This window comes from Pan troglodytes, chromosome 1, assembly GCF_028858775.2.
Source record: "Pan troglodytes isolate AG18354 chromosome 1, NHGRI_mPanTro3-v2.0_pri, whole genome shotgun sequence".
Lineage (NCBI taxonomy): Eukaryota > Metazoa > Chordata > Mammalia > Primates > Hominidae > Pan > Pan troglodytes.
In genome coordinates this window covers 122,538,767-122,563,423 of record NC_072398.2, presented here as the reverse complement: position 1 = coordinate 122,563,423, position 24,657 = coordinate 122,538,767, and the positions used below count along the sequence as shown (strand labels likewise).

At 38.7% G+C, this 24,657-nt stretch overlaps 2 protein-coding genes across 42 annotated transcripts in view; one reads left to right on the top strand and one right to left on the bottom strand.

The window, feature by feature from the left end:
• The window catches only part of GPSM2 (G protein signaling modulator 2), a 56,107-nt gene extending 50,222 nt beyond the window's left edge, over positions 1-5,885 (top strand). For 7 of the 10 annotated variants that reach the window (XM_009426928.5, XM_054668338.2, XM_009426937.5 and 4 more), the window contains 2 exons: positions 3,941-4,215; positions 5,561-5,885. In XM_009426928.5, the coding sequence (XP_009425203.1) occupies positions 3,941-4,180 (240 nt within the window). In that variant the 3' untranslated portion in view covers positions 4,181-4,215; positions 5,561-5,885. Of the gene's footprint in view, positions 1-3,940; positions 4,664-5,560 lie in introns of those variants that run through there. The other 3 variants (XM_063816245.1, XM_063816239.1, XM_063816222.1) reach the window with 1 other exon arrangement.
• Positions 5,886-6,012: 127 nt separating this feature from the next.
• Positions 6,013-24,657, bottom strand: part of CLCC1 (chloride channel CLIC like 1) — a 31,555-nt gene continuing 12,910 nt past the window's right edge. For 13 of the 32 annotated variants that reach the window (XM_009426853.5, XM_009426847.5, XM_063816312.1 and 10 more), the window contains 11 exons: positions 24,300-24,439; positions 23,809-23,910; positions 21,599-21,706; positions 17,796-18,017; positions 17,435-17,575; positions 15,364-15,457; positions 14,004-14,101; positions 13,595-13,741; positions 10,965-11,306; positions 8,492-8,809; positions 6,013-6,658 (listed from right to left, as the gene is read on the bottom strand). In XM_009426853.5, the coding sequence (XP_009425128.3) occupies positions 8,537-8,809; positions 10,965-11,306; positions 13,595-13,741; positions 14,004-14,101; positions 15,364-15,457; positions 17,435-17,575; positions 17,796-18,017; positions 21,599-21,706; positions 23,809-23,910; positions 24,300-24,428 (1,656 nt within the window). In that variant the 5' untranslated portion in view covers positions 24,429-24,439 and the 3' untranslated portion in view covers positions 6,013-6,658; positions 8,492-8,536. Of the gene's footprint in view, positions 6,659-8,486; positions 8,810-10,964; positions 11,307-13,594; positions 13,742-14,003; positions 14,102-15,363; positions 15,458-17,434; positions 17,576-17,795; positions 18,018-21,325; positions 21,455-21,598; positions 21,707-23,808; positions 23,911-24,299; positions 24,440-24,657 lie in introns of those variants that run through there. The other 19 variants (XR_008539797.2, XR_010159256.1, XR_010159250.1 and 16 more) reach the window with 4 other exon arrangements.

Genomic DNA, 24,657 nt, shown 5'->3' with positions numbered 1-24,657 from the left:
AGGGAAAACTCATAAATTTTGTGGAAATTAAACACTCTTAAATGACTAATCCGTCAAAGAAGAAATCACAATGGAAATTGTAAAATAGAGACAAATAAAAATAAACATATGAAAATGTATGGGACACAGCAAAGGCAATGTCAAGGGGGAAATTCATAGCTGTAAATGTTTACACTAAAAAACGAAAGATCTCAAGTCAACAACCTAACTTTACAACTTAAGGAGCTAGAAAAAGAAGAACAAACAAAACCCTAAACTAGCAGAAGGAAAGAAAAATAAAGATTATAGCAGAAATAAATAAAATACAGAACTGAAATAGAGAAAATCAATGAAGCCAAGACGTTTTGAAAATCAATTAACAAAACTGACAAACTTTTAGCTAGATAGACTAATTTTAAAAAGATTCAAATTACTAGAAACACAAATTTACCAAGAACAAATGATGAAGAAACAGAAAATACACCCACCATAAGGAGATTGCATCAGTAATCAAAAACCTCCTGATAAAAGCCCTGGACCTGATGGTTTTACTGGTGCATTCTATCAAACATTTAAAGAACTAACACTATGCCTTCTCAAGCTGTTCCTTCCAAAAACTGAAAGTAAAGGAACACTTCATAACTCATTCTATGAGGCCAGTATTGCCAATACCAAAGCCAGACAGACACTACAAGAAAAGTACTGACCAATATCCTTCATGAATCCAGATGCAAAATCAACAAAATACTACAATCCAAATTCAGCAGCACCCCTGTTGTAAAGGATTTTACACCATGACCAAGTGGGATTTATTCCCAGGATGCAAGGATTGATTGTTCAACATGTGAAAATCGATCAGTGTAACACATAATATAAACAGAATAAAGGGAAAAAACACATACAGGAAAAAAATGACAATTCAAAACTCTTGCATGATAAAAACTTAAAAATTAGCAACAGTAGGAAACTACCAGAACATAATAAAAGCCATATATGAAACATGTACCGCTGACATCATACTCAGTGGTGACAGACTGAAAGCTTTCCTCCAAGATCAGGAACGAGATCAGAATGCAGGTTTTTGCCACTTCTATTCAATGTAGTACTAGAAATTCTAGCTGGAGCAATTAGGCAAAAAAAGAAAAAAAGGCATTCACATTGGAAAGGACAAAGTATCAATAAAATTGACAGAGGTAATCAACAAGTTCAACAAAGTAGCATGATACAAAATCAACACAAAAATCCATTGTGTGTTTATACACTAACAATGAACAATTGGAAAAGAAATTTAAAATTCCATTTAAAATAGCATCAAAAAGAATAAAATACTTAGAAATTAATCACTGAGGCAAAAGACTTGTATAATGAAAACCACAAAACATTGCTGAAAGAGATGAAAGAAAACAAATGGAACAATATCCCATGTTCATGGATTAGAAGACTTAATAATGTTAACATTTCGATACTATCCAAAGTGACCTACAAATTCAGTGCAATCCCTGTAAAAATCCAAATGACTTTTTTCTCCTACAGAAATAGAAAATATAGCCTAAAATTCATATGGAACCTCAAGGGATCCCCAAATATCCGAAACAGTCTTGAGAATAAAGCTTTAGGGCTCACATTTTTTTATTTCACGTTATTACAAAGCTACACTAATCAAAGCAGTGCAGTACTGGCATAAAGACAGACATATAGACCAATGGAATAGAATACAGATCCCAGAAATAAACCCTTGCATGTGTGGTCAAATGATATGCAACAGGGGTGCCAAGACCATTCAGTGGGGGAAAAGACAGTTTTATCAACAAATGGTTCTGGGTAAACTAGAGAGCCACATACAAAAAGAATGAAGTTGGACCCTTACCTAATACCATATGCAAAACTCAAAGTGGATCAAAGACCTGAGCATCAGAACTAAAACTATAAAACTCAAGAGGAGCATGTGGTGGCTTATACCTGTAATCCCAGCACTTTGGGAGGCCAAGGTGGGAGGATTGCTTGAGCCCAGGAGTTCAAGACTAGACTGGGCAGCATAGTGAGACCCCATCTCTATAAAAAAATTTTTTTTAATTAATGGCACACACCTGTAGTCCCAGATACACAGGAGGCTGAGGTGGGAGGATCACTTGAGCCTAGGAGTTCAAGGCTGCAGTGAGCCATGATCACGTCACTGTGCTCCAGCTTAGGCCACAGAGTGAGACCCTGTCTCTAAAGGGAAAAAAAAGGAAAGCCTCATGGCATTGGGTTTGGCAGTGATTTCTTGGTTATAAAACCAAAACAGCGAGCAGGGAACAACAACAACAACGTAGACAAATTGGACTTCATAATTAAAAACTTGTGCATCAAAGGACATTATCAACAGTAAAAAGGCAACCCAACATAAAATACTTGGAAATCACATATCTGATAAAGGATTAATACCCAGAATATATAGGAAACTCCTAAAACTCAACAAAAACCAACCTGATTCAAAAATGGGCAAAGAACTGGAAGAGGCATTTCTATAGAGATAACAAGAGGCTAGAATATGACCATGGGAGCCAAATGGCTAAGGCCGAAGTGGAGGATGAGGACATTCAATCAGAGGAAGTCTAGGAACTAAGTGAGGAAGTCTAGGAACTAAGTGCCCAAGTGTTGGGTTAATTGGAGGACATTGAAATTATCAATTTATGACAGGAGAAATGAATGAGCCAGGTATGTGTGGAGGTGGCACTCACTTAGGAGGGCAGTAAATAACTGCACCCTCTGAGGGTTCTGGGCTTAAATGTTCAGGGATCTATGTCTTATCACAGTCCCTAACAATGTAGTGCATATTCAAATATCAGCTATCACACTTCTATTCTTACTCTTGAGCTACAATGCCAGAAACTATGGTGTATACTTGTAAGTGCATGTATTTTTTATTTGACAAGTAGCACGTCTAATATAAGAATCATAATACTCAAACTTGAAAGAAAAATTCAGAGACCAGTTATGGTGGCTCATGCCTGTAATCCCAGCATTTTGGGAGGCCAAGGTGGGTGGATCACTTGAGGTCAAGAGTTCGAGACCAGCCTGGCCAACATGGTGAAACCCCCATCTCTACTAAAAATACAAAAATTAGCCGGGTGTGGTGACGCATGCCTGTAGTCCCAGCTACTGGGAGGCTGAGGCTGAAGAATCACTTGAACCTGAAAGATGGAGGTTGCAGTGAGCCAGGATCACACCACTGCACTCCTGCCTGGATGACAGAGCGAGAATCTGTCTCAAAAAAAAAAAAAAAAAAATTCAGTCTGGGCTATTTCTTAACAGATCTAACAGCCTAAGACAGAGGCAGGCAAACTTTTTCTGTAAAAGGCCAGATAGAAAATATTTTAGGCTTTGCCGCCCATATGGTATCTATTGCAACTGCCCAACTCTGCCATTTAGTAGGGAAGCAGCCATATAGATAGTATATAAACAAATGTATTGATGGGAAAATGAAAATGACTTCATTTACAGAAGCCGGCACTGGGTTACAGTTTGCTGTCCCCTAGCCTAAGACGTGATTTTTTTAAGGTAGTTCCTCATGGGGTTTGTACATATTTCTAAAGATTTGTTAAGTTACACAGTTGATGCCTGTTAGATTATAACCTTGAACTGTCATACTTAGATACAGTTGACCTTGTATTTTATCCTTGTGACCAATTATAATTAAAACAGTATGACTTAACATAATGCACGTACTAAACCAATGAGGCAGCTATACCTATATAAGCCATTTTAAAGGAAAAATTTTATGCAGTTTCAGGTTTAAAGATTATTTCTTTCAGAAATCAGGCTGGGAACTAAAGAGAACAATATAAAAACAAAGATTAATTTCTGAGAAGCCCCAAATAAAAGTTTACAACTGCGTTTTCTTGTTGTGACTGAGATTTAACATAGCTTGGTGCTTTCTTTCCCACAGTATGTCTTTTAATCTCCTCTCATAAACTTCTAGGGATCCAGATTAGATGATCAAAGATGTGCTCCACCACCTGCTACCACAAAGGGTCCGACAGTACCAGATGAAGACTTTTTCAGCCTTATTTTACGGTCCCAGGGAAAGAGAATGGATGAACAGAGAGTTCTTTTACAAAGAGATCAAAACAGAGACACTGACTTTGGGCTAAAGGACTTTTTGCAAAATAATGCTTTGTTGGAGTTTAAAAATTCAGGGAAAAAATCAGCAGACCATTAGTTACTATGGATTTATTTTTTTTCCTTTCAAACACGGTAAGGAAACAATCTATTACTTTTTTCCTTAAAAGGAGAATTTATAGCACTGTAATACAGCTTAAAATATTTTTAGAATGATGTAAATAGTTAGCCTTCAGTAGTCTATTAAGGCATTAATACTTCTCTGGACATGCGTGTTTGAGGGTGGAGGTGTCCTGTAAGGTGCTTCATCATCTGTGATTACTACTTGGGATGTGTTCTTTGGCAGCTTGTGAGATTACTTTACCTAGTGTTTATAAAGTAGGAAGTTAAGTGAATCATAGGTTAGAATTTAATACTCTTATGGAAGTAATTTTTTAAAATCTTAATTGACAATGGCTTTTTTTTATACATAACCATGGATGTAGTGGGAAACAATGTTGTTTAGTAAAAATAATGTACTTGATCAATGTAAAAAAGTATATAAAATAGTCTTATTAAAAATCTAGGTTTTTTTTTTCCTCCATGAAAATCTATTTTGTTAGGCCAAAGTCAGTATAAAAGAAACTCTACTTCTTGGGCTGGGTATGGTGTCTCATTCCTGTAATCCCAGCACGTTTGGAGGCTGAGGCAGGAGGATCGCTTGAGGCTAGGAGTTCAAGACCAACCTGGGCAACATAGTAAGACCCCCGTGTCTATGAAAAATAAATCACCAGCCAGGCGCAGTGGCTCACACCTGTAATCCCAGCACTTTGGGAGGCTGAAGCGGGCAGATCACTTGAGGTCAGGAGTTTGAGACCAGCCTGGCCAACATAGTGAAACCCTGTCTCTACTAAAAATACAAAAATTAGCTGGGCATGGTGGCATGCGCCTGTAGTTTCAGCTACTTGGGAGGCTGAGGCAGGAGAATCACTTGAACCCCTGGGAGGCAGAGATTGCAATGAGCTGAGACCAAGCCACTGGACTCCAGGCTGGGTGACAGAGCAAGACTCTGTCTCAAAGAAAAAAAAAAAAAAAAATAGCAAGCATGCTGGCACAAACCTGTAGTCCCAACTGCTTAAGAGGCTGAGGCAGGAGGACCACTTGAGCCCAGGAGGTGGAGGCTGCACTGAGCTATGGTCGTGCCACTGCACTCCAGCCTGGGTGACAGAGCAAGACCCTGTCTCTAGAAAACAAGTATCTTTTGTGTGTTTTGGGCTGTTTAAAAAAATTATTTAAAATGGTCTCTTCTGTTCCATAATACTGCTGTAAAACAAACTTTTCTAAGTAAGTTCTAATATAAAAACAAAAAACGAAACCCATGTGGTTAGGTCAAGAACCTAGGACACATAAACAGAAAACAGATGAAAACTCACAAAAATTAAATATGAAAGATGTCAGCTAGAACCTTAGTTGTCATTAAGCTTTGTCTTCCTTATCCCAGATACTGAAGGCAGTTTACAAGGGGATGATAACAAAGTAACTAACTGTAGCAAAAGACAAGCATGGGACAGACTGGGACCTGGAGTAACACTGGATCACAGACTGCAAAGGCCCACGCTTGGAACAAGTTGCCAACTTGTTCCACTCTGCTTGCTTCAGATTGTGCACAGCTGGGATGGGATCTGGGTATGTGGACCCCTATTCTTTCAAAAAGTCATTCAGGTGATTTGGATGGGCAAATAGAACTATTTCTCTAAATGGCCAATGTTTTTTAAGAGTCATAATCTGGAATTACATTAAAAGTGCTCAGCTTAAAAAAAAAAAAAGTTCTAAATTACAACCTGGATTACATTATGTTTCACGTATACTATAAGGTATGATGTCCTGGATAGCATTTTAAAAACTCAGGTAAGTTTCATGGGGTTCTTATAAGAAAATTCAGTTAAGACAGTATACCAAACCACAACGTAAAAAGTTTATTTTGTGTATACGATAGTTCTTACAGCCTGTAAACATTCAACATTATTCCATTTAAACATTGTTTTTAACAGCTGTCTACCCTGTTCTGATTTTCCTAAAAGCTTCACCCTATATAGGCTGGGCACAATGGCTCACGCCTGTAATCCCAGCACTTTGGGAGGCCGACAAGGGCGGATCACTTGAGGTCAGGAGTTCGAGACCAGCCTGACCAACATGGTGAAACCCCCATCTCTACTAAAAAATACAAAAATTAGCCAGGCATGGTGATGCACATCTGTAATCCTAGCTACTCGGGAGGCTGAGGCAGGAGAATCTCTTGAACCTGGGAGGTGGAGGTTGCAGTGAGCCGAGATTGTACCACCTCACTCCAGCCTGGGTGACAGAGCAAAACTCTCAAAAAAAAGTAAAATTTCAAAAAAGCTTCACAATATAAACCTTAATTTTAGTGACATATTGGCTAGTCAATAAACAAGTCTTCTCTCTTTTCTGATAACAAACTGGCCCGATGTGTTCAATTTGCTTTCATATTTAAGTCTTTCCTGAACTGCTGTCATCATTCAACAGCAGTTGCATGTTGCCTTGCTAGCTGTCAAAGTAGACTTCATCCCCAAATGGATATCTGTAATGAAAGAATACAAAGGTGAAATTTTATTTAAAAAATTTTTAAAAGAATTTGGTTTTGGATTAAAAGGCATGCAAGCAGCATTAATTCCACTCACAGTCTATCACCTGGGGCATTCACTACTTTTCAGAGTCAGTCAGATCACAGTTCAAAAGACAGCTCTCACCTTGGGGGCATATTCCCCAAGTCAGTGTGAACATGTCTTGTCCGAAGAGGACACTTTATACGCATGGATGTTCACAAATTTATTCTAAACTGCAGGTGTCTGTCAGGATTCATTTGTTACATGTCCTCTGTGTTAAAAATCCTAAAATCCTTTTGCATTTCTTAGAAAAAATCACCTTTCTGATGAAATTCTAAAGATGTTTGCAATATTAAACTAGAATATATTAACATGTATAATTTTGAGACAAGGTCTTGCTCTGTCACCCAGGCTGGAGTACAGTGGCTCGATCATAACTCACTGCCACCTCGCGATCCTCTTGCCTCAGCCCTCCAAGTAGCTGGGACTACAGGCGTGTACCACCATGCCTGGCTAGTTTTATTTTTAGTACATAGCCTTGAACTCCCGAGCTTAAGCGATCATCCTCCCTCAACCTTCCAAAGTGCTAGGACTGTAGGCATGAGCCACTGCACCTGGCCTAAAATTACATTGTTACAGGCACGTAAGTAAGTAATACTTCCTGGATCCAAAAATGTGTATTCTGCATTTCATATTAAAATCAAAAAGCAAGTGCTTGGGATACAAATATCTGCATGAAAATTTAAAGACTTTATTCCTGACTGGTATCACTTTTAGTAAGCAGTTGAACATAACTTGTAGTGTGAATATGGTTAAAACAAAGGACACCTGATGTCTGTGAAGTCTGCTAAGGACAGGTACAAAATTTATGCATTGCTTTTTAAAAAGTTTAAAATGAGGAATGCTTTTGATAATCAGAAAGACTAATGTAAAGTGCTGACTGATGTCCTGTCTGCAGTTAAGGAAGACACCCAACTCTCTTCTTCCTCATCATGGTATTCTCTGTGTATAGATCTCTAAAAATGCAAACTTCCTGTGGACAAGACAATATGATTTGCTATAATATGAATTAAGATATGGTAATATCTAATAGTCTCCACTGCTAGGATTCTGAGTAACACAAAAAATAGGTTTTATAAAAAGCCCATGCACTTCAATTGGTGGGGGAAAAGAATAAAGTCATTTTCAGTCGACTGACTCTGTAAAACAGATTACCAATATAACAAGCTATGTTATCTAAATTGCCCTGGCAGTCTTCAGTTTTCTCTAAGTAAACACAAAGTAAAAGGAACGATAAGGATGCAGGCGTAGTAATAGCTGTGGAAAAGATGAAACTACAGCCACAGTGACCTGTGGGCAGCCTGCGTAGAGATAAGCTGAGGTGTCAGTCAGACTGATCCTGGTAACGATACTCCATGGCTGCATGAAGATGCTGGAGGCATCAAGTGGGTGGCCTTAACTCTAGTGGATTCACTAGGCAATGTAAATTGGTTAGTGGGTTCCCGTAAGTGCCTGTAACAATAAAATTTCTTTTTCAATGTCCCCAATTCAAACTGGCCTCCTTAACTATCCAGAATCAGTGATGCCTATCATCTGTTCATCTTAAAATAAACACTTCTTACTTTATGGGATGTAAATATCAAAGAGAAGATGAAATGAAAAGCTTTTACATATATAACGTGTTTGTTAATTCTAATTGTCAGTAAAAATGTGAATGTTGAAGTTGAAATGTGAATGTTGAAGATGGCACCTTTGTAGTAATCAGAATTCTTGCAGAGAAGAGAAAGAGAGTGAAGAGTATACTTTACAAAGCTCGAAGGAGACTTGAGGCTGTCGTTTGTGCTGGTGTTCCTCTAGCCACAGGGGCTGCTGACCGGATCCTGTCCACGTGGTCCAGCCACACCTCTTGCGGGGCTGTATGTGCTGCCTTGGTCTGGGCTGCCTGCGGCTTCAGACTTGAGCTGGGCCTTTTCCGCTGCGGGTGAACCTTCTGTATTCCCTGATGTGTCTTGGCCAGAGACAGGCTTGGCCGACTGGCTGCTTTCAGTACTGCTTTCTTTCGGTGTGCCTTCCCCCAGGATTCCACCTGTCTCCTTGGGCTTTGTATCCAAAACAGGTGATTTATGCTATAAAGTACAAAATTACATTTTAACTGTTTAATGTAATGTGAAGTCTTAGTAATCAAACATATCTAAAAAGTTCCCACCCAAATCCATTGTAGCAAGCTCCAAACTCTTTCAAATCCAGGGTCCAGTGCTGGGTTATAATTATATAAATGTTATTATACCTCACCAAACTCCACAGTACTCCCACAGAGGAGTGGGAACGCTTAGCGCATATACTGGGTGGTCTAGTGGCCCAGCTTAGAAGGGGTCAAGAGAATTGGTCATCAGTATTGTCAACTTCTCTTGCCTGGTGAGAATAATTCATTTGACAAATATTTCTTGAGCATATATTAAGTTCTAGGTGTTAGGGATACAGCAGGAACAAAATACATAAAACTGTCCTCACTGGAACTTATATTTAGGTTAGAAGAAAATCACACAAGTGTGATATGTTGAATTAAAGAGGCTATGTAAAAAAAGCAGAGAAGAGATGAGTGCTGAATGTGGGTGGGCTGGTAGGGTCAAATTACAGTTTAAATTAGGGTGGTCTGAAAAAGTGATATGGTTAGGCATGGTGGCTCACACCTGTAATCCCATAACTTTGGGAGACCAAGGTGAGAAGACTGCTTGAGGCCAGGAGTTTGAGACCAGCCTGGGTAACAGCAAGACCCCATATCCACAAAAAATAAAAAATATTAGCCAGGCATGGTCGTATATGCCTATAGTCCTAGTTACTCAGAAGGCTGAGGCAAAAGAATCAGTTGAGCCCAGGATTTTGAGGCTGCAATGAGCTATGATCACTGCACCCCAGCCTTGACCACAGAGTGAGACCTTGTCAACAAAAATAATAAAAATGAGTAAAGGCCTGAAGAAAGTAACCATATGATATATAAATGAAGACTGTAGAATGAACAGCAGGTACAAAGGCTCTCAAGTTCAAGGAACAGTCAGGAGCCCTTATGGCTAAAGTAGAGTGAGCATGGAGGGAGAAGAGGTGACCAGAGAGGTAGTGGATGTAGGGGAAGGGGAGACCAAGGAGGCTTCCAGGCCATTGTGATACTGGCTTTCCCCTCAAGTGAGATAGGAAGTCACTGGAAGACTTCTGAGATAGGTGACAGGTAATTACTAACTATAAAAGCTGGAAGGACCATCTTAAGTTGTTTTTTTTGTTTGTTTTTTTGAGACGACGTCTCACTCTGTCACCCAGGCTGGAGTGCAATGGCACGATCTCGGCTCACTGCAGCCTCCGCCCCCTGGAATCAAGCAATTCTCCTGTCTCAGCCTCCCAAGTAGCTGGGATTACAGGTGCATACCACATCATGCCTGGCTAATTTTTTTGTATTTTTAGTAGAGATGGGGTTTTGCCATGTTGGCCAGGCTAGTCTTGAACTGCAGACCTCCAGTGATCCGCCTGCCTTGGCCTCCCAAAGTGCTGGGATTACAGGCGTGAGCCACCGCGCCTGGTCCATCTTTCTAGATACATGTAGATATGTTTATTTTTATATGAAACTATGGGAAGGGATTCTATAATTTCCCAGATTCTATTATGCTCATAACTGTTTCAAAGGTTTAACAGCTGCAATTTAAACATTTCAAATGACAATACAAATTCCTCTCTCAAACAGAAATGGAAATGTCCCTTTAAAAGACTGATAATGGTGAAAAACTTCTCACCATTCTACAGGTAAAAAGTATAGTCTAGCCAGCCAATGACGCTGAAGATTTGGGGAAGCAATGTTTTTGATCCCTGGCCCCAGCCCACTCTTCCATCCAGCTAATCCTTTAGGGTCTACTGCACCTTCCCTAGAGCTCCGGGCCTTCAGTGATGCCTTCTCTCTGATCTCTTCGAAGATAGAAATTTCTGTCATGCTCATATGCTGGCTTCCCATGAAGGTTCATATGAATTACCATCTGCTCTAACAAACTACTGTTAAATTGTATTTTACATAAAAGTTAAATCTAACTTTATTTCTTCTGAGGAAGCTGAACTAACTTTTGACCAGAAAGGGGAGAGAGTGAGTGGCTATATCACTCATGATATAATTAAGGGTGAGGGGTAATCACTCATGATATAATTAAGGGTGAGGGGTAAAAGAGTAAAAACAATCAGACCTCTTCCAGAAGGATTTAGAACCAGTAATGAAGGGACAGCAGAATAAAAGAGTTGCTGACTTACACTGGGTACCACTGTGGGATGCTCTCGTGCCTCTGCGTCTGGTACATCAAATGCCCGGAGCACTTCAGGGCTCTTGTTGCCAGTCTGAAATCTCAAGTCAACATCTCTCTCTCTCAAAATCTCTCTTCTACCCTCATACGTTTTGGCATAAGGGCCTTGCTCAATGGGGCCCATTTGGCCCCTATAATGGAAATCGGCATCACCTGCTCCACCATCAGGTCTATAATCAATTTCCTCCTGCCGTCTTCTATCCCATGGCCGAAGTGCCTGGGGAGGTTCTCTCTCAGGACCACCTATATGTCTCAGCACATGAACTGATTTTCCAGCACCATAGCAGAAACTCTGTAAGGAAAAGAAATACATTTTCCTGAGGACTCAATGGCTAACTTACAAAAGTTATGAGGCATTTTATTCAGAGTGCTAACAAAGTTATGTAATTTAACTTACTTGTGGCATTTATAGACATAAACATGTTAATTTGACTTTTTTTCATTTTTCTTTAGATTAATACAAGGCCAGAGTGGCCAATAAAACTTAATAAATCTTTCAGTAGACATTTTAATCAGCTAGACACATTTCGATTGAACTATAACAATGGCAGGCTGAAGCCTAGATATTTAAATTAGAAGGTTCTAGTCTGATAATTATTCATGTTTCTAGATTCATGCCCATCATATAAGGTAAATGCTGAAAATATTTAAAGTTGTATATCATTATGTAAACAATCTTCTGTACATTTTCTTTTTACAAATATAAACTAGGCTTAAGTTACAGCTAAAATTCAACAGGTTTTGATTCACATTCCATGGGAAAAAGTAGGCAGCAGTTCCTTACAGTGTGGCCCAGGGACCCCCGGGGAATACCTGAGACTTTCAGGAGATCTATGAGATCAAAACTTTTCATAATACAAAGACATTATTATTTGTCTTTTTCACTGTCCCCTCCTGAGTATACACAGAACGTTCCAGATGCTAGAGTGACAGCCTCACTCAGACTCAGGGGATGCGTGCTTGCGTGTACAGTACTTGTATGTTTTAAATTTGTTTTAACTCCTAATATGTAAGTATCAATAAATATAATCACCTTAAGTAAGAGCTGTTTGTGGGCTTCAATTTTTAAGACTGCAAAGAGGTCCTGAGAACAGAAACTTTGAAAATTTCTGTACTAGTCTTTCAAACACTACTATTTGAAGACAAAAGCAGCAAAACTTTTAAGGAAAGCATAACTTTCCTTAGGGAGCACATGAAACAAAAACAGATGGTGAAGACTCTGCTGATAATTTCAGTTTCAGAGACTAAACTATGACTATAGAACTAATGTCACCTAACAAAAAAATACCCGTCAACCACATAATCCTGTAATCACAAGCCAAAAAACAAAACCAAAAAAGAAACGATTTCAAAGTGAACAGAGATAGTGAATCTTGTATCCTTAGGGAAGAGAATTTCCCTTGGCACATCTGAGTTCTTTTTGTTTTATGCGACAACTGCTTTACTTGGGTAATAGCTAAAAAATCGATAACAAAAAACACTGAATAGACCATGGAGGGATGACGAGTAATATTTCTTCTTAATGTCTTCTCCTGGATCCCCAAACTCTTTCTCAGCATACCCATGTTCTTCCACATCCCTTTCTGGTTCTGTGTCAAACTCAATGCTCTACCCTTCTCACTGCTGCAAAAACTGACTAGAAATAAGAAGGCCCCCTTTCTGGGAGACAGAAATCAACTTCCTATTTCCTGTGTATTAATTTACCAAGGTTAACACATTTATAAAGAGGTTATTATTCTAAATCACTGCTATGACATATGCAATCAAACTAGAGAACTACTTTCTTGATTATAAAAATATACAAGTAAGTATAATATGTCTGTATCATTTAGAGGGGCAGAGGGGAGGAAAAAATCTGTATCACTTAAAAATCGCCTTCTCATTAAGCGTGACTTAGCCTGATTTACAACATCAAAGAAGCCCAATAATTTTAGCATTGCCTTTTTTTCTGTAAATCTTGCTAAATATTGACAGTGCTAATATTTAATACTAACCAGTATTACTAATATTAATACTAAGATTTAATATAAATCTTGCTAAATACAGTGAATATATAAATATATATAAATATAAATATATAATATACAAATATATATTATATATACATATATAATATAAATATATAATATATAATATATAAATATATATTATATATAATAAATATATAAATATATATTATATATAATAAATATATAAATATATAGATATATAAATATAAATATATATAGATAGACAAATATATATATATATAATTTTTTTTCTATTTTTTGAGATGGAGTCTTGCTCTGTCGCCCAGGCTAGAGTACAGTGGTGCGATCTCGGCTCACTGCAAGCTCCGCCTCCCAGGTTCACCCCATTCTCCTGCCTCAGCCTCCCGAGTAGCTGGGACTACAGGCGCCCGCCACCACGCCCGGCTAATTTTTTGTATTTTTTTTAGTAGAGACGGGGTTTCACCGTGTTAGCCAAGATGGTCTCGATCTCCTGACCTCATGATCCGCCCGCCTAGGCCTCCCAAAGTGCTGGGATTACAGGCGTGAGCCACCACGCCTGGCCCGACAGTGCTAATATATTAATACTAACCAGGATGGCTAATGCCATAATTATCAGCACTGGAAGATGAAGCAGCGCTGGAATTTCCTTCATGAGTGCTTTAATAAATTCCCCAGTTCCTTTTCCAATATGCTTCAATGGCTCCGTTACAAATGTGGTGAATGTAACTGCAAGTGCCTAAAACGAGAGAAAAGCAACTTAATTTTCTCCTCACAGGACTAAGGTACAGAATGCATCAAAATTCATTGTGTACTGATGCTGAAAGTATGTTACATAAATTAAAATGCTGTTGTGCCATTTTTAATATGAAAATCACTGTGCAAAAGTATTTTTTCTTGGACAAACGCTTATTAGCAAAATGACTCAAACACTAAATTTCTTTAAAATACAAGGGATTTCTGACTGACTTTAAGTAATTTTTACAAAATATATGCTATACCTTTGTTGGTGGGACCAACCAAATAGGGTTGACTAGTAAGAGCTCATAGTATTTTTGGCATGGGTCATCCTTATAGGTCCATGAACTTCTAAACCATTCTGTTTAGAGAAACAGACAAAACACTGATCATTTCTTTTAATGCTGCATTTCATTCCCAAACAAGACATTACTTTGGTTTTGACCCTCCCTGACCACCCACCAATGAATTTTAAATTATCTTAAGTTTTAAGTAGACTCCCTGTAATGCTGATTTTTAAATTCTTCATCTTATGTCCAAAATCATGTTTTAAAAATCCATTCAAATTATACATGTTTTATGCAGATAAAAAATTGTATTTTATAAAAATGTCTAAAAGGTAAACACTTTAAAAGCAATGCTTCACAAACACAAATGAGTACAGGTAAAATGGGAAGTCGAAATAAGACTGGTGGATTGTATCAAAGTCAATATCCTGACTCTGATATTATACTGTTAAAGCTGTGCAAGATGTCACCACTGGAGGAAAATGGGGAAAGGGTACACGGGCTCTCTCTCTAGTATTTCTTACTGTGTGAATCCACAATTACCTCAGTAAATTTTTAATTTAAAAAGTCAGTTCTTTATGGAGTTTACAAAATAAAGTGGAATATTAGTTCTAATTTTTCCAAATCAGGCTTATATACGTTGGGAAACTAGCCTGAGCTAGAGGAGGCATTTCACTGTCCACTGAAGCCAGGAAGGAAGGCTGAATTGGTTTAGTTCCCACAACTTTTTAAGAAACATTTATTTTGGAATCCATCTGCAGAATTCTGTGTCAGTCATGGACTTGCATTTATAAAATGCCTTGGAACATTATTAAACCATCCCCATTGCTAGATACATACAACCAAAGGTAGTGAACATTCATGAGAATGTTTATAAAATGTGAAAGAATAAAAAAACTAATTTTTCCCGTAGTTAAAAAAAAGTAAAGCTACAACATAAAATTTCACAAGTCAATATAAGGCCATTAAATTTAAGATGGATATTAATTCATACATACATTCATTCACTTGTTTAATAAACTTCTATTGAGAATATGCCAGACTCTGTGCAAAGGACGAGATGAACAAAAGCGAGCATAGGATCCTTCACACAGTCTTATGAAGGAAGACAGATAATATCAGAGCCAACATATATACAACTTCTATTCCTTCCCTGTGACTTTAGATGAGCACAAAAAGTCACTGGTTTTAAACCTAAAATGCTTCTTGCATGTTCTTCTGATATTAAAGATTCAGTCATGGAAAGCCTCCTGTTATTTTATCATTCTCTTTGTTCTATGTTCTCTCATTCTCAGAATTTCTATTCAAAATAAGGACAAGTGCACAAACACCTTACCCCAGATACTTCCAGTCCAGTCCATCTTCTCGGCACACACATTGTTTAATGGCTCCATCTTGGCGACTTCAGCCTGATGCTGTGCAAAAGCTAGCTGCCCAACACCAAAAGGGAACCAGGAGAGGCCGTTACCTATGAAGGTTAGGCCTACACATCCAAAAGACCTTCATTCAAAGAGTGTCTTTACCATTCATCCAAACCAGACTGTTATAAAAGTTTTAATTAAAAAAATACATATTATTATTACTATTTTTTCTCTTTTTTTCCTGAGACGGAGTCTCGCCCTGTCACCCACGCTGGTGTGCAGTGGCACAATCTCGGCTCACTGCAACCACCACCTCCCGGGTTCAAGCGATTCTCCTGCCTCAGCTTCCCGAGTAGCTGGGATTAAAGGTGCCCGCTACCACGCCCAGCTAATTTTTGTATTTTTAGTAGAGACGGGGTTTCATCATGTTGGCCAGGCTGGTCTTGAACTCCTGACCTCAACTGATCGCCCGCCTCAGCCTCCCAAAGTGCTAGGATTATAGGAAAACATATTATTTGTAAAGAGTAGCTATTTCCAGTTCATGGAAAAGTACAGCCTTAATGCAACAAGTAAGCATAAAGTACTAACTACAATTGCCTTCTCTGTAAGTAATTATAATGAAAAAGGGAAACTTTACTAAAAATATTGTTTTTAAAAATTAGTTCAGCCGGGCGTGATAGCACGGGCCTGTAGTCCCAGATAGGAGGCTGAGGCAAGAGAATCGCTTGAACCCGGGAGGTGGAGGTTGCATTGAGCCGAGATTTCACTACTGCACTCCAGCCTGGGGGACAGAGTGAGACTGTCTCAAAAACAGCAGCAACAACAACAACAATTAGTTCTAGCCATACAAATTAAATGACTACTTCTTATTTTCTTTTATAGTTGATGATATCCTATTTTGCACTGGATAATTTCCAGTACAATGACCAATATACAATCATTAAGGTGACAATACTCAAGCAACTTTCCTTCCCCACAGAATCTGTGTTTAATTTGTAAATAATTACTTCTACATACTATAATACTTACAGCAAAAGGTTAAGGAAATGTCACAATGCTTTAACCAGATGAAATCATTGAAAATACTTGGCTACTTGACTCACTCTGCTAGAAAGATCTAAAATTTTCTTTCAATGATTATCATTTATGCTATGTTGATGGGAACAGTAGTGGTCCTTTCCAATTTCTATATACAGTATGATCCCAACTTTGAAAGATAATTAAAATCTAGAAAAATCTAGAAAGAAATACCTTAAACTATTGACAGATTTTCTCTAGGTGATAAAATTATAGGTTATTTTAAAAATTAATTTCTTTGTATCTGCCTTTTCTAAATTCTCTGCCATGAATATACCACTTATTCAAAAAATAACCTAATTTTTAAAAAATAATATTTTGGTATCATTTCTAGCAAAGACATAGAATGACATACTCTAAATTACCTACATGATAATTTTTAAATGTATACACATAGCTTTATTCTTTTTTTTTTTCTTCCTTGTTTTTGAGACAGACCTCACTCTGTGGTCCAGGCTGGAGTGCAGCGGCACAATCTTGGCTCACTGCAACCTCCCAGGTTCAAGCAGTTCTCCTGCCTCAGCCTGCTGAGTAGCTGGGACTACAGGTGCACGCCACCAGGCCCAGCTAATTTTTGTATTTTTAGTACAGACAGGGTTTCACCATGTTGGCCAGGCTAGTCTTGACCTCCTGACCAAGTGATCTGCCCACCTCAGCCTCCCAAAGTGCTGGGATTACAGGCATGAGCCACCACACCCAACCCACCTGGCTTTATTCTGACTTAGATGCCCAAATGTTAACAGTAACTGGGTTATGAAAATTAGGACTGAACTTTTTTACCCACTAACTGGTCAAGGAATCAAAAAACTGTCAGCTAAGAAGTGTCCATTTAATTCCTCTCCAGCATGGGCCACCTCTAATCACTGCCTCCAACCCACATCCAAGGCAAGATTGCTCTCAATGGATTAGAGTCTTCTTTCATTGTGAATAAATGTGTTAAAATTGTAAAACCCTCCATCCATGTAATACCTTATATAAATACATCCAATTCCATCCCAAACTGAACAGAAAGCTGATGATTAAAACACGTCTCAACTGAGTGTACCAACGTACATATGTCCACAGCTCGGTAGCCACTAAAACCACGATGCAGAGCAGACAAAGAAGTACCTTAAAACAGAGAGAAGCAGAAATCAGCCACCAAAAACACTTAAGACAGCTAAAAAGAACTGGACTCAAAAGCACAAAATCATTTCTACAATTTTGTGGCTTGTTCATCAATACGGTATGAGTGACCTAGTACAGGTTCTTATCATAATTATGGTGGAGTTTGGAAAGTATTTTAAAAAGGAAACTTAATGACGATGCCCTTGCCCTCATCCCATCTTACCATTAACACATTATATGGATCCACTCCAAAGGAATCTTCGAATCGCCACTTCCATGTTTCAAAATCATGAAACTTAAAATTAATTAAAATATCACTTAGTGCATCATCCAAGGCACCTGGTTTCCAGTCTTCTCCATTAAGAAACTTCTGTATTTCTAACAAAGTTTCTCTTTTAAGGATAATCTCAGCATCATAATGCATATCGCCTTTGTTTTCATCAGGCTAAATTAAATTTACCAAAAAACAAACAATAGAAAGAGAATTTTATTACTACTTGGTGAACCATTTTAAGACAAAAGCCAATTTGGAACTAAATATTAGTTTGCAGTATTTCATATGTATAAGAATGATAGCCTGGGCGAGGTAGCTCACACCTATAATCCTAGTGCTTTGACAGGCCAAGGTGGGAGGATAGCTTGAAGCCAGGACTTCAAGACCAGCCTGGGCAACAAAGCGAGACCCCATCTCTACAAAAAAATTCTAACAATTAGCTGTGTGCAGTGGTGTGCACCTGGCTCCTGCCTACTCAGCAGGCTGAGGCAGAAGAATTGTCTGTGCCCCGGATTCGAGGCTGCAGTAAGCTATGAGCATACCACTGCACTCCAGCATGGGAGACAGAGTAAGACCCTGTCTCTAAAAAAAAATAATAATAATAATATCCACCTGTCTTCACAGGCCAACATGAAAACCAAAGATAATATACATGAAAAACATTTAAAAATTCTAGAACTCTATGTAAAAAAGATACTGTAAATTTCACTAAAATATAGTTGATTCTTGCTATTCGCAGTAGTTATCTTCTTTTTTTTTTTTTTTTTTAGATGGAGTCTCGCTCTGTCGCCCAGGCTGGAGTGCAGTGACGCAATCTCTGCTCACTGCAAGCTCCACCTCCTGGGTTCACGCCATTCTCCTGCCTCAGCCTCCCATGTAGCTGGGACTACAGGTGCCCGCCACTACGCCTGGCTAATTTTTTCTATTTTTAGTAGAGACGGGGTTTCACCGCATTAGCCAGGATGGTCTCGATCTCCTGACCTCGTGATCCGCCCGCCATGGCCTCCCAAAGTGCTGGGATTACAGGCGTGAGCCACCGCACCCAGCCTCACAGTAGTTATCTTCTATAAAGTCACCTCAAACACCAATTAGCAAGTACTGAACCATTACTCCTATAATAAATATAGGGTTTGGTTCGTGCAAACCTGTCATAGCATTTTTATCAATTGATCAATATATAACCTTGTTTTATGTGTGTTTCTGTACATTCCTGTTTAAGGACACCTTATTTAAAATACATATCGTTCATTCACTAACAATGAACACATGGACAACTGTCCTATACCTTATGCTTGACTGAAGCCTATCTAATACACACCTTTTCCTTTTCTCTGTAAGTACATCGTGGCCTTCTTGCACTTAGAAACACTAGACCTCAGCTCAGCACTACATCAGAGGGCCGTTTTAAACAAAGAAATGATGCTGTTTAATGATTGGTCTCAAAATAAATAAAAATAAAAAAAATCACCCCTCTCCCCTCAAAAAAGTATGAAAAAATATACCACTAAATAGACCACAAAAAAAGACACTTGTTTGCAGTATGAGAGCTGAAACAAGAAAACAGTTTTGATTGCCTTGTTCCATCTCAGCTGGGAATGCCTGCAACAGGCAACCCAAATTTTTTACCACTCTTCACTGTGTCCCAGAGTAACCACAAAACACCTCGATTATTGACTTTGGGGTTACACAGACTTAATGAGGTCAATTCATAAATACGGAATCTGTGAAGAATGAGGATCAACTGTGCATCTTCATTTTATGATTCACTGCATGACTTTTCATTTCCTGACAGTTTTCAGATAGCCTAAAATCTGTATTAGTGCAAACAAGAAAAACAAGAAGGATCTCAAAGAGCAACAAAATAATGGGTTTCCATAAAATACATATTTATAACTACCTTTATTAGTGTGAGTTCAGCTTAGCAAAATCACTGTAAACAAATTTTGCATTAATTAGCCAGTTGATACAAATAAAATTCCTTTTTCTTTTATAAACAGTAAATACAAGGTGGGACATGGTGGCTCACACCTGTAATCCCAGCACTTTGGGAGGCCGAGGCAGTCAGATCACTTGAGGTCAGGAGTTTGAGACCAGCCTGGCTAACATGGTGAAATCCTGTCTCTACTGAAAACACAAAAATATTAGCCAGACGTGGCCGGGCGCGGTGGCTCATGCCTATAATCCCAGCACTTTGGGAGGCACGAGGCAGGCGGATCACGAGGTCAGGAGATCAAGACCATCCTGGCTAACACGGTGAAACCCTGTCTCTACTGAAAATACAAAAAATTAGCCGGGCATGGTGGCGGGCGCCTGTAGTCCCAGCTACTCAGGAGGCTGAGGCAGGAGAATGGTGTAAACCTGGGAGGCGGAGCTTACAGTGAGCCGAGATTGCACCACTGCACTCCAGCCTGGGTGACAGAGCAAGACTCTGTCTCAAAAAAAAAAAAAAAAAAAAAAAAAATCAGAAACTAAATATTTTCCAGCATTTCCATCTTAAGTATTTTTGGTTCCATCTGTTTCCTTATCTAGGTTCTGTTCCACCCTGTATATAGCTGTAAGGCTCAAATTACAGAGTGTACGTATGAGAACGCATCTGCTTCTACATTTCCAGAATAAGGTGGCGTTATTATTCATCTACCGCTCCTTTTTCTTTTGGTCACTTCTTACTGTACCAGGAAGATGGAGTATATGGCAAGTTTTGCCAGCCTACACTGTGCTGATGCAAGGGCCTTTCATTTTCAGGGATCTGCCTGTAACCACTTCTGGCAGGTGGGGCTAATGGCCAGATCAAGACCAAAGGCTGGTCTCTGTCTCTCTAAATCAATTCTGGTGGCACACACAATAGGAAAAAAAAAAGTCTATGAGCTTTTAAATGAGCTTTCTAAATGTTATAAGTTATTAAATTTATGTTTTCTTGACGTTTTCACTTTGGTAAGTGAATTAAAACTAAATTAATGCATTAAGTCTGGGAAGTTTTCACTTCCCAAAGTGAAAACAGTGACTTCTTAAAAATAGAAATTTTGGCCAGGCGCGGTGGCTCACACCTGTAATCCCAGCACTTTGGGAGGCCAAGGCAAGCAGATCACCTGAGGTCAGGAGTTTAAGACCAGCTTGGCCAATATGGCAAAACCCCATCTCTACTAAAAATACAAAAATTAGCCAGGCATGGCGGCAGGTGCCTGTAATCCAGCTACTCGGGAGGCTGAGCCAGGGAGAACTGCTGGAACCCGGGAGGCAGAGGTTGTAGTGAGCCAAGATTGCACCACAGTACTCCGGCCTGGACAACAGAGCGAGACTCTGTCTCAAAAAAAAAAAGGAAATTTTAACAATAATTATGAACAATATGTCTATAAAGCAGCACTCACCACAGTAAACAACAAGGAGAAAAACTACCGAAAATACATTTTTCTTTTTCTCAGCATATACTGAGAGAAAACAAGGAGTAGGCTCAGAACAGAATTATCACCCCACCTCCTCACCTCCATTAACTGGTGGAGCAGTGCACAGAGCTGAGTAAGTAAATCCATACAAACTAGAGGAGAAAGAGCGGTCTGCACTGCTCATCTTCCACCAGACCACTGCAAAGCAGTATAGTAGTGCCTTTAATCCTGAATGAATAGCTTCTGGTTAAAGAGTCAGTCAGGTGGTCTCTGTTAAAAAGCATCATGATGCTTTCACTTCTTCATATTATTTGAAATTAATAAATAAAAATATACACTATACGGATTAGTATCACACCATCAAATACTCACAAGTCCAAGCTTTCCAGCTTCAATTAAAATCTTATTTAAGTATCTCCTAAAAACAGGATTGCTTTGACTTTCATAGTCTTCCCTCTTTTTCTTTTCACACTCATCAATCTGTAACCATAAAATCAATTCAACATTAGTTAGAGTCAAAGTATAATATAAGGTTTAAGTTTCTAGCCTAGTGCTGTCATCGGAATCAAGGTAAGGAGCTAGCTGTTTTGATCAAGCTTGCATTTATCAGCTATAATATATTACAGTGCAGAGCTGGCCTGCTTCCCCATGTTCTCTTTGCAAAGGGCAAGTAGGCAACAAATAAGGAGCACAGATCCAATACTTAGCCCTAACCTGGCAGTTTTTCTGCTGACTTTCAGCAACTTTAAAGCTAAAGGAGGCAGAGATCCACAAGCAGAGCATCTGGACCAATCTGCCTCTTTCTAATTCCAAAGCAACAATTTAACAAGAGAAAGAAGGAAGGAAGGGCAGGAGGGAAGAGTAGAATAAATACACAGAGAGAGACAAAGGGACAGAGAAACAGAAACAAGATGAAGCCAGACGATGAAATGAAGGACACAACAGAATATTTCTTCAATGTGCATATGACTTTTGGCCTTTTATTAATGTTTTAATCAGCAATTAATCATCCCATGCTGTATGGAATGCTCAGGAAGGCAGGAACTGCAGCTTCTCCAGGGTACCACCCACATGGCAACCCTTCAGCACACAATTCTACACGGGAGCAGACTTCCTACGAACTTAGCTCTGCCACCACCAACCCAGCAGGCAAGTCGCTGAGGGTAGTGGGTATTTTTCAAACATTAGAATAACTTTGTGATCATCAACTTGCATTTTTTAACGGAGTGTGGACCATGAGTTGAGCGCTGAAATGCACATCAGTGGATAAACATGACAATAATTGAGCAGCACACAGACTTAAGAAGGACACTGAGCAGAGAAGGACATAGAAGAACACAGCAGTTTCCTTTGCTCTCAGGCAAGGTTTGTAAAACCAGTTTATTTTCTAAACCTTAAAGAAACAACTTAGGAAAAAAAAAAAAAAGAATTCAAGACTCCATTTTACCAATCATGTTTCTTAGAATGTTTAAACCAGTCACAAACAATGGAATAAAAAAATTCTGTAAAAAGGTATTTCTGCATTTTTGCTGTGCAACCAAACTTTTGTATAGCTCACTATACAATAATAATACACAAAGTGAAGCAATTTTTTTTTCCTTTTCTTTTTCTTGTGGCTTCCTCAAATCATGGGAGTGAAGCAAATTTTATCCAAGCGCACCTTCTCAACCACTCAGGTGAGACAATATTCGTACTTAATAAGAATCACAAGCAGATGGGTATAGATCTTATTGGGCTATATCTGGATCTCAGTGAACAAACTCTCCCAGTCTCTCAAGCTGGGACTCATTCACTCTAGCTCTTCCCTATCCCTTATCCCCCCTACTTCCCTAAGCCATCAACATTTGCCTATTCTACCTCATAAAAGTTTAATATCTGCCTCTTATCTTCAACCCATCACTGCCTCATTTCAGACCTTCAGCATTGCTGGACCTCTGCAGCCTCCACTGATCTCACTGACACCCCCCTTCTCCATTCCAGGCCTCACCTCCTTACCTCCACACTGCTACCAGTTCACCCTGCCTACGCAGCCAACTGAGGGTGGCTCCCACAGCACATAACGACTACATTCACATCCCTTGACTTATTTATTTTTGTGTAAACTCTTCAGCTACATTTTTTTAAGAGGATTGGATAAATGAAGGAATGAATAGCTATTACACACTAAATTATAATAATCCTTCTTAAGAGTAACTCTTATTCGTATAAGCTGGTAATAGACACATTTCTTCATTTGCTACATTTGTTGAGAGTTTACTATGCCTCAGCCCTGGGATAGGTGACAGAGAATTAAGATGAATGAAACGTATTCCTTGCACCAAGAAGTCTGCAGTCTGGTAAAGAAATACTTACAACACAGAGATGTCAATGTTATTACAGGAAAATACAAGGTACTACTAGAAAAACCAAGGCTAGAATAACTAATAAGAAACCAAGGTTAGAGTATCCAAAGAAAAATTTGACATATAAAAATCATACGGTACACGGAAACACTAGAAATACAAATTTATCAGCAGAGACAAGAATATAGAGCGATTTAACATAATATAAAAATATAAAATTTATCAATGAAAAAAACTAACCTTATAAGTTAAAGAATCAAGTTTGTGATAACATTCTGATATTTCATCAGCACATGTCAAGTCAGGACTGACATCCTTTTCCCCTGAAATACCATATTTTGCCTAAAACAGAGTATAGAAACATTTTATTTCTTTATAGTTTAGTTACAAAAATAGCCTTTGGTTAATGAAGACTAAGACTCTGACTTCATCATTTCATGACTCTGCATGTTATATTCTTAAATTGTACTGAACCACAAAAAAAAAGTTTCAAATGTACACACTAAGAACTAAAATCATATTATTTTGCTACTTCAAGGGCTTTACATTCAAATTCAATACCAGGTAGGTTTGAAATAATTTTAGATTAACAGTGTCAAGAAAATATTCTGCATAATTGCTAATCATGGATCCATGACCCTCATAGCTCTGTGCAAAACAACAGAGCTAGACTATTTCCATCATGGGACTGATAAGGTCTCACACACACATGCACGAATTTTTTTTAATACCTGAGATTTTCTCATTGTTCTTGAAGCAGCATCATAGTTAAGCATGTCTGTGGGGTCAATCCAGTCATCATCATGAGCATAACCAGCTACCAGCAACAGACATTCACAAAGGAGCAAAGAACACAGCATCCTGTATAAGGCTAAAACAATTTTTAATATATATAATGAAATAGAATTATTTTTTTAAATAAATTGGGTTTTGGGTTTTTATTATTATTATTATTTTTAGAGACAGGGTCTTGCTCTGTTGCCCAGGCTGGAGTACAGTGATACAATCACAGCTCAGTGCATCCTCCAACTCCTGGGCTCAAGAGGTCCTCCTGGCTAGCTGGGACTACAGGCATGTGCCACCACACCT